This window comes from Lactuca sativa, chromosome 4, assembly GCF_002870075.4.
Source record: "Lactuca sativa cultivar Salinas chromosome 4, Lsat_Salinas_v11, whole genome shotgun sequence".
Taxonomy (NCBI): domain Eukaryota; kingdom Viridiplantae; phylum Streptophyta; class Magnoliopsida; order Asterales; family Asteraceae; genus Lactuca; species Lactuca sativa.
Genome location: NC_056626.2, coordinates 206,174,878 through 206,185,848, shown reverse-complemented (window position 1 = coordinate 206,185,848; position 10,971 = coordinate 206,174,878). Strand labels below are relative to the sequence as shown.

Here is a 10,971-nt window from a genome sequence, read left to right as displayed (position 1 = left end):
CTTCATTACTTACATTCGTCACTATGTAAACTTGTAATTAAGTATTTTTTTCACTGATATTATATATAGATTGCAAATTTTTATTTGTGTAGGTGAATGGAAAAAAATAGTTATTGATGTATTTTATGAGGAAAAATAATAGATCTAATTACTATTGTTAGAGAACAAACGCATGTTTGGATATATATATATCATTAATTAAGCTAATACAATTCTAAAAGATAACTATACAAATTGATTAATGAGCATAATAGTAAATAATATAAAAAATCAAAAGTAAATGAAATTTTAAACTATTTAAAAATAAATACTCTTGAGATGAGTTAGTTTGAATATATATATATATCTATTTTATTCTATATTTAAAGTACTTACAATGTAAAAAAATATTATTTCAAAATGATACCAATATAACTATTTTTAATAACATATATTAATTATATTATAATAGTCTAAACAACGCCATATTCGTCTAATTTCAAAATAAATAAAGCAAACATCATGTAACTGCTAAATATAGTCTCCATATTTATATTACACACCGTTCAAATCTACTTACAAGAAATCATATATATATGTATTGTGTAAGGAAAGCTAGGAAGCATGTGAATGATTATGGGTTATCACTCTATCAGCTATCAACATTCTTCTGTGAACGTACATTCGGATGTGCATCCAAGCTGAAGGGTACTCTCTCTTGAGAATCATTGGCGTTAAGTAGTGGCAAAAGAAAATTTGGTTGTACATTTGGGGAACTTGAGCTAACCAAATGGAAGTTATTATTTTGTCTAGCAAGATCATAATTCTCTCCTAAAGTGGGCATCAGATAGGGAGAGAAAGCTGGGGGTGTGATGGCTGAAGGAGGACAGAAGAGAAACTGAGATGCAGATGGAAGAGCCATTGAAGGATCAGTATGAGAAGAAATTAGCCCTTGGTTCCCAAACTGAGATATTGCTACATTTGAATTCGGTTCCCAATTATATGAAGGGTTGTATGGAAACAATCCAGGGTAAGAGTATTGAGGTATGGGAAAAAAGTTCAAACCTCCATTTCCATCTCCATTTTCTTGCTCGTTCCACTTGTTTTCAACTACTGCTTCCTTCCCTTTCATTCTCTGATTGTCTCCATTGATGCCATGATCGTTGTCAAGCTTCATTCCTTGTTTGGTATACAGTAAGGTTCGGTTTCCAACATCTTTAACAAAGGTTGCATTTGGATTAGTTAGGAAGTGAGAGAAAGAAATTTGAGGTGAATTCAAATCTTGAGGAATAAAGGTCGTCGGTGCTTGATGGAATTGATTGAGATCTCCAGGTATCATTTGGAGTGGTGGAAGCTTATCAATATCATCTTTAGTTGAATCTAGCAACCAATCTATAACCTTGCTAGGTTGGTTTAACCCTAACCTATCTTGAAGATCATACAATTGAATAGCTGTAGGAACAGAAAGTCTAATTCTTCGGTCCCTTAATCCTTTTACAGTGCATACCTTGCTATGCCTATCTTTCCCTCCAAAATCCTTAGACACTCTTACGATTCGTGGGTTCTTAAAACCTGCCCATTGTCTTGAAGTTGATGTATGCTTCGGAAATATATGCTCATTGCTGCTGCCTTCTTGCTTTGCTCGAACGTCTTTTCCTTCTGAAGTATTGTTGAACATCTTACTTCTTGCACCATCTGGCTGCAAAAAAGCAGCTAAATACACAACTGTTCAACCGTTACTTATCTTCATGTATATATATGTACTTGATTTCTTTGATAATTGATTATGTGGAATTAATTTGGAACGTTTAGGTTATACCAATTACTCTAAGTTAATCAAACACTCGAAGTTCAATATCAAGAAATGTCTTCACTTATACTGTATATACTATAACAAACATTAACAACGAGTAGTTATTCCAGCATCCATTATGAATTAGGAAGATTACAAGTAGATGATTGATGATTAATTCTTGAAGATAAGAATAGAAAACTAGGGTTTTGTAGTCAAGATCTAAATTAATATGCTATATTTTATGATTAAAAGAAGAAAATAATGAAAGTTGAGAAGATGAACAAGAACAAGCATGTATGGTTTGAGATCATTACAAGTGAAGGCTAATTAATACCTGCAAATTCAATCTGTTATAGTACTTCGATTCGAAAGGTATAGATCACAAAAATGAACTCAAATCGATTAAAACTATCATGTGCCTTTGGTAGTACTGCAGATCTGGCAGTGTAAAGTTTCCTGTAAAGAAAGATGAGAAACTCCAGTCTCTGAATAGAATTGTTGATGAATCCGTGTGCAAGTTCTTTGGGAAGCTGTATATAAACCTGATTTCTAATTATGTGCAACAAAAAAAGCAATATATGTCTCTATCACTTATCAATATATATATTATTCTTTAAATTTAAATACACTACAATTCATATATATTTTAATTCTTTATGTGAAGATGATATTTCTAAGAATCTTACCATGTTGCACGCGAAAGAAAAGTAAAAGGAATGGCGAATTTACGAACACGTGCTGTCTTTGTCAGCCGACACGCAAGTTAGTTAAATGCATACCACACACTGAACATTTTAGTTAGTGAAGGGAGTTGTACTAGTCACACCTTTAGTAATCATGTAGTTATATATCAATGATATATACTTGTGTATGATTAAACCAATCAAGGTAGTCGTCAGTGCAAAAAATAAAAACTTCAACTATATGTTGGACCATTCTATATATCCTAGGTAGAAAAAGTGGATAAATGCTTTATTGTACATATAGCTGGCTTTTACAGTCATTTATAAGGTATATATATTCATGCTTAATTACCCAAACTCAAAAACTACATGCATATATGGGCTGGAGAAAAAGAAAAGGTGTTTGCATAGTACTACTTTTAATAATTACTTTAATTTCTTATTTATGTCATGTTTGTTCTATTTGTTTTCTTTCTTATTTTTCTGATTCTTAGAAATAATCATAGGGAACATTTCATAAGTAATGGCTGAACCAAATCCAGAATTTATCGAAGAAACATAAAAAGTGCCAAAGATATGTTTAGTGATATGTGTGTATAATATTATTGAAGAAAGGAGAATATTTGATCAAACAGTATGTACAAGCAAATTATATTAAAAAAAATTAATCAATTGACTAAAACTCCCAAATGCAACTTTGAGAAAGCTGTTGTGTGAACCACAGAAGGATTACTGCTTAGATAAAGCCAGCTACAGTATATGTGTAGAGGAGGGACCAAAAGAATAAGGGTTTTAAAAGATATCCCACTGTTATATTGCTTATTGCTCTAGGGACCACCTGAGATTATAACCATATATTATATTGTAAGATTGTAAGATATGGAAATGAATAATTATACTTTAATTTACATAAGTTCTAATACAAACTAAATGTATTATTATCTGATTAACAAGTACCAGAGATAATATGTAGTCGGCTTGTTTGACCACATATTGTAGACCAAAGATAAAATTCGATACTGAAGGATATATTTTGTTTCCAAGTTTTGGAAGTCAATCGGTAAAATGAGTGGTAGAGTTCAGGATTTGTTTATATTTCGATTAAAGGTGGGAGACTTCGGTTACACACAAGACTGTCTTTCTCTTTGCGGGAGATAAGCATGAGAGCTAATTAACTACTTTTGTGCTTGACGGATTGGTCTAAATTGTGGAATTGGGGAGCGAGTAATGCTTGGGGATGAGATCACGTTTCATAAACATCTACATAAGTACTTAGCTAAGAAAAGAAAATTTGTATGTGCAGAAACTTTATGAAAAATAGATATATGGATGCATGAAGCATAATAATGGCTGCTGCAAGACTTTTATGGTTGCAGCTGCAACTGAAGCTTTTACTGCTCATCGCTACACTCTTTTTTGGTGTCCTTTCTTCTAACGTAAATCATTAATTAAACATGAAACCCTAGGATTAATAAATATTTGATTAACCATGAAACCCTATCATTAAAGAGATCTAGAATTGATCAAACCCTAAAAGCTTCACTTAATTAAGTAGTAAGGGTTAAGATCACAAGTACTTCACTTTTTTATCTGTTCACCTAAGTAGATCACCATAAAGAATTGTACCAAGTTACACTAATAAAAAGGGGCCGTTTTTCCTATTGATTTTAGCCACCGAAAAATTGCATTTAATGACATATAATGGCAGCAAAAAACGAAACCCCAATTTACCGATCACTACAAGAGTCAAGAAAGATGGATAATAGCAGCGACAGTCCACGTTAGCGGCGACATGTAATTGATGCGTTACATGCCATCGCTAATGTGGGTTGTCGCCGCTAATACCACGACAATGTTGATCCGCATCAAATGAACACTGTGTGTTCGATATGCATTTAATCTGACGGTTGGAAATGAGTAAAAAAGGCGATGATTTTTCCCTCCAGGCGTGTCACCGCTAATACCCAACGTCGCTGCTAAAAGCTTTCGCAAATAACCCCATGACTTCAGCTATTTCCTGTGTGTGTCTGCCTCCTTTGCTCTTGTCTGAAATGATTCCTAATCCCCCCTCCCCCGACTTCCTTCCTTTCGAAGGAAATAAATTATTTGGGTGTATCTTCACTAGTTTGATATTGAACAACACAAATTTAAAAAAGAAAAAAAAAATGCAATTTATTACTTCTTCCTTTTTTTTTTTTATCCGTACTCCGTTGCAATTACCGATGGATTTATGATGAAATATTAAAAAAATGTTTTTTCTTCCTTTTCACCTGTGCATTAGCTATGGATTTAGTTTTCCTTCGGATTATTTCTTATGAAGGGGGTAATTCGGTTAACCCTATTGTCAGGTCGGATTTCTACTTAAAATAAAAGTCAATGTTAGTCAAAGTAACTTCTATTCCTATTTGACCTCAACATAGCCTTAAGCCTTCACTGGAGCTACCATCTTCTTTGACGGTACACTATTCTCGGTGGAGCTTGCTTCCGTGACGACGCATCCAACTCTGGCGGACCCTACAAGTTTACACTCCCAAAGTTCCTTCCTGTTAGTTGTTGTCTAAGAGATACATCTATAAGGATTTCATCTTCAACGACTCGTTTTCCAGATTATTCAATTCAATAGGTTGTTTCACAGGAACCTACAAGATCTTTATCAGAATCTGAAGCAAAGACGGATTAAAGTGTTTGTACGTCGATAGCCCAAACATAACGATCGCACAAAGTTAAACTCTAATCAAATTGCAACATAGAGTTCCAGTATTCTAGGCTATCGCAAACGAAAAACACAACCTTTCGTCTATTCTAGGCTATCGCATTGCAACCATAGACCAAGTGTATCTACTACTCGTCACACAAACAAGAGGGGGCTACTAGTAATTTCCAAGATCAAAATCAACGATACCACCACAAACATTAATTATTGATGCAAAACACGAACATTAATTTTCTATAAGGAGGATAATGATCATTGAGGTCGTAAATTAGTAATAGAGGATGGGGAAAGAAAACGATTGTGGTGTGGAAATGCAGCTTCCCAAAATGCAAGCTAAATTTTTTATTTTTAAAATAATATAAAATCCATTTTTAGTAAAGTTACATTCAGGATAAACCATTTTTCATAAACCGTTATTTAAATATCAGAGTTATTATTAAAACAATGCGGAAATCTCGAATCATAAAACTTTTGATGTGTGTGTACATTCATGACTTCACAATTTGATAATTACCTACAAAATATTTAATTCAAAACTGTAAGCACGGAGCTTAGTGGGTTCCTTAAATATCGCATACAACATAGCATAGCAATCAACTATGGGTTATCAGCAACCCTTGGGACTATCAACAGTCCTAGTAGGCTAACAGAACATCATGTGGATTAACAGTACACCTCACAAGTTATCACTAACCTTAGGGACTATCAGCAGTCCCATAGACTGATAGCAGTCTAGAAGTTATCAACAACTCGGTTCACATATAACAACAATAAAAAAATAAGACCTAGCTGGTCAACAAGCATATATTACTACACAAGCAAATATAGTGAGAAGACACACCTCGTAAATAGAAGCTAAACACCACAACTCTCACCCAAATAAGAATGATTCTAGATGGCACTTAATGGCAATGAAGAGCACCCTTTCGGTCTACACCCCAAAACCCTAAGTTTGACCAAAAGTCAACCATGGTCAAAAGTCAACAGTCAAAGTCATCCTTAGCTAGTTGTCACATCGTGACCACCCATTGGTCATGTCGTGACAAAGTCCATACAAAATAGTCATGATATCTTCTATCGTCATCGTGTGACACATCACCCGCCACGTCATGAAACTCGATATGGACAGCCTAAAGCATTAACCTCTTAATCCTTCAAGCCAAACTTTCAAACCTTCCAGAAAGCTTTTCCCAATCCAAAGGACCATAAAAATCATAGCTTTATAGTCATGCATGTCCAATTCATGAATTGAACACTTACTAGGTCAAAATAAAGGAAAATGAGATCAAAACTAAAGCTTGGAGTCCAAACCACCACCGATCCTCAGATCTAAGACATATGCTGAATAAAAGCCCTCAATGATCCATAAAGTTGCAAACTTTATGGATCACATGCATTCTACCCAACCCAAAAATGAAGAAAAATGAATAAAACTTAGCTCTAGCATGCTTAAGAGATAAAGGCAAGAGCTTTAAGACTTACAAAGGTCAAAAAACAATACAAGGTGGTGAGGAAGAAGCTTGTTTGCTGAAACAATGCCCCAAAGCGGCCATCTTCTTCAACAAGGAGAACCAAAACCACTCAAAATGGCTAAAACCACCAAAGTGAGCTAGTGTTAGTTTTTCTGGCGTTTAAGGGAGTTGGAGGCTGAGATATGAACCCTAAATTAGAGCTTAGGGTGCTTAAATACGAAGCAAACCCAAAAAGAATCATGGGCTCAGGCTGCAACCTTTGTCAACTCATGAACAATTATGCGTCACGTCGTGACTGCTCCTGCAAATGTGAATTCTTTAACTCCACTTGTCACGTCGTGACACTCGGTTTTACCCAAAAACCAAGTTTTTGACTCCTTGATGCCCTAAACCGACCAAATCCAGGAAACGAGTGTTACAACTCCACCACTTAAATTTAATTTTGTCCTCAAAATCTTCCTTTACCAATCATCCTAAAACTTCCCCCTCCGAAAGCACAACAAGGGATCTTCCCAGACCAACAACTTCTTCCTTGAGCCATCACTACAGCGGATGCCCAAAACTACGACAAAGAACCTAAAGATTTCCAAAATCAAGTGTGTACGCCAAACCAGAGTGAAGATTTTCCAAGATCAAGATCACCCCCCCCCCCCCCCCCCCCCCGGACATAAAATGAAGATGAACACATCACAACCAACTCGACAAGAGTTGGCCCCTTCACCCTTAACTTAAAATTCCATGAACATGTTTGTCTTCTCGGCAGACAAGGCCTCCATCACACATCCCCCATGTTGACCAAGACTCAAGGGTCTGAACCCAACCAAAACCATCCCAATCTTACGGCATCCCCCTGACAACTGTAGATAGGAATCCAATACTAACTGTAGAAACTGCCAACCTCACTTATTGACATCAGAGCGAGAAAGAACAAGCGAGAGCTAATCTAGTCCACACATCCCTCTGGTTCAAGAACCCTGCATCAAGCCATAGTGTTAGGGTGCAAAGTCACGCTTGGATGTGGAGTGTTGTGCTTACCCTCTTGTATGTGTAAATAGGTTAAGTCTTTCCTATAAATATGAAGTGAGTGACTCCCATTATGTAATTATTGTAATGAACCATTTCGAGAGCATTAGTTTCAGAGAGAAACTAGAAAATCCACTTGTACTCTTTCTAATTCAACTAATGAGAGCTTAAAAAGATTTATTTACTCCATGTGTTCTGGATTGGTACGATGAATCACTAGATCTTTCTTATTTTGTACATGTCATCATAATCAAAACAACTACACATGGAGATAATTAAACGTAGCAGAAGCGGTTCAGCTCATCACGACCCAATATTAGACATCATGATTGGGGTCCTTAACTACAAAATTGACTTATTGACAAGTCACAACTAATCAACAACTCCCACGATCATAACTATGGTCAATATCAAAACTCCTACGAAACTTAATCTCCTAGAACATCACAAGTGCACAACCATCTGCCAAGACTCACAAGGGTTTTATAACTACCCTCACCACCGCCTCGTGGTATTCCAAACCAGCATACCACTTCCATATGTCAATCTAAACAACTATTGGTTATCAGCAACCCTAGAACTATTAATTTTTCTGAGGACTATCATTAGTACTGGAGTTATCAACAACTCATGAAGTACTCATAACAACCACCAATTACAAAGACTTGGCTAGTCTAGTATGCGTACGTCAATGACATATTTAAACTATGGAGATATGGCTCACACAAAACCTCATCATGAAACAAACACGAGTTCGTTAGGAAGAGTTCCATCAACGAGCTATCAACATATATCCATGACTTTCCCAGCAAGTCAACACTCTGCAACTCCTGAACTCAGCCTGTCAATCACCGAGACAGAAATGGCGACACTATACTGCTCAAACAACCACCAATTCCATACGATTAACGAATCCACACAGACAAGTATCTACTACTCAATTGTCGACCTTATTCATGAAAGTAGACTCGACGATTGCTCACATCATGATGTGACACCATCCAATCACTGGGATGAGAAGCTAACGTCTCCTCACCATTCTTACCATCTCCCAACCACAACATAAAGACTACCGACCCGCATCCTACGGGCATGGCATATTGCCCTTATTCAACTGACTGGTAGGAACACAGTCAACATTTCACTCAGTATTCTACCAAAATACACGAGCCATATGATAATAAGACATGCACCATTCTATAATCTCCTTGGCACTATGTAACATTCCAAAAATCAGGGAAAATTTTTCATTTTTTAGAACATTCGAAAATCCAAAAGTTTCACAAAATATAGTTTCAAAAATTTACAAGAATGAATCAGAGTATCCCAAAAGCATAAATCACATAAAAATCAAGGATGATGTGCACGATGAAGCCTTCACCTTGCCCCTGTCCTCTAAAGTACTTGAAATCATAAAACAAAATTGCATGCCAAAGCTTAGTGAGTTTCCCCCAAAGTACCCCACACTACTAAATAGATAACAACATGCATACATGAGCCTTCAGCATGACTAGACCACCTCGCAGGGCCTACAGCCTATCTAGACTGCCTTGTAGGGCCTGCAGCCTATCTGTACCGCCCCAAGTGTCTTAGCCTTTAGCAAAAAGCAGGACCGCCTCAACCCAACAACAATATGTCGACATATGCAATAGATAAACATAAACACATAACCAACAAGTACATGTAATCTTACAAATCTACCGGCCTAATATATAACTAACATACATCATCCTACATACCAGCATACATAACCTAGTAGGACGACATTGGTGCCTCTGACTTACGAGTAGAATGAGGAAAAACTTACCTCATAGTATGAAAGATAGATGAATTGATCACTGCTCCAAATACTAACTCTACTAGTCACATGTACAATAAATAGGGACACAACCTTAATCTACTACTCAAGATACCCTATTTTACCTAAAATCAAACTTGGTCAAAGGTCAAAGGTCAAAAACCACATTCAAAAGCCACACATCCATCCATCACGGTGTGACCAAAAAGTGGCCACGTCGTTACCTAGTAAAACAAAATAGCTAAGTTATACCATTCTCACGTCATGAGCCACAAACCCTCACAACGTGAGAAACGTCCTGAACAACTTGATGCAGTAAGCTCTTAATCCTTTTGGACAAGCAACCAAAACTTCCAGAAAGTCTTATCTACCCCATAATATCATAAGAATCATGGTTTTTTGGACATGCATGTCCTAAAAACAAGCTAGGGCACGAATGGAAGAAATGGCATTATAAGCATATGCAAGAGTCTTAAAACCCAACCATACTTCAGTTCCAACACTTATATTACCAAAGGGACATTGGAGATCCATAAAGTTGGAAACTTTATGGATTCCAAGCACTATATCATTCTATTTTTGAAAGATAATGCATAAGAAACCTAGATCTACGCTTATTGACTCATAAAGCATTGGACTTGGAAACTCATAAGAATCTATAAGGTATAAAGATGAATGATGATGAGACTTGAATGCAGAAATGATGAAATAGATGCTCTTGTTCTTCTTCTTCTTTGCTAGAAATCATCCCCAAATGAGCTTAAATCAACAATGGGGTGCTAGAGTTTCAAATGGAAGTGTTAAGAGGTGATGGAGGCTGAGGGTGGGCTAATCCTAGCCCTCACTTCCTTTAAATATGGAACAAATCCCCCAAAAATAGGGTTTTTCTCATAGTCGTGTGTCACGACGTGAACCATAAGGGCTCACGTCATGAGTTTCTAGGGAGTACACATTTCCTCCATCTAGGCTCATGTGAGTAGGGTGTAAACTTTAAAATTAAATATAAAATTCTAAAATGGTGATTACCGGGAACTAGGTGTTACACACTGACACATCGTTAAACAAAACATGTCCGTGCATCACCAGAACAAGCTAGACAATCAAACTTTGATCCATCATGAAATCACAACAATTCACACCCTCCAAGAGGAAACACAATGCTCCCCAACCGATTGTGTTCCTTCTTCGCAGTGACCTTACCCAAAAAGGAGACGTACCAGTGAATTGAATGAAACGAAGAACCTCAACCGGTATTAAACTTATTCTTCTAATAAGCATAACAAGATATCACACCTTGAAGAAGTTGAATAGATCCCATCAAAGGGAAAAATACCAATAAAACAACCACTCTCGAAGAACAACTCCAAAATTATCCAAAAATGCTGCCAAAATCATGGTCAAATCAACCCAGTTACCAACCCAGCAGACGCGAACTGCTAAAACCGAACTTTGCGTAACCACGATGATAACAACGTTGATCCGATATCTGATCTCCTAATAACTAAGGC

At 36.5% G+C, this 10,971-nt stretch overlaps 1 protein-coding gene across 3 annotated transcripts; it reads right to left on the bottom strand.

The window, feature by feature from the left end:
* Positions 1-453: 453 nt before the first annotated feature.
* Positions 454-2,329, bottom strand: LOC111902278 (transcription factor TCP5). Of its 3 annotated transcripts, none has more exons than XM_023898131.3 (2): positions 2,109-2,329; positions 454-1,678 (listed from the first exon to the last, which is right to left on the bottom strand). In XM_023898131.3, exon 2 carries the CDS (start codon positions 1,655-1,657, stop codon positions 632-634), a length of 1,026 nt encoding a protein of 341 aa, XP_023753899.1. In that variant the 5' UTR covers positions 1,658-1,678; positions 2,109-2,329; the 3' UTR covers positions 454-631. The 3 variants fall into 3 exon arrangements, with proteins under 3 accessions (XP_023753899.1, XP_023753897.1, XP_023753898.1); XM_023898129.3 differs by having other exon boundaries at positions 454-1,704; positions 2,109-2,328; XM_023898130.3 differs by having other exon boundaries at positions 454-1,692; positions 2,109-2,328.
* Between the last annotated feature and the right edge of the window lie 8,642 nt (positions 2,330-10,971).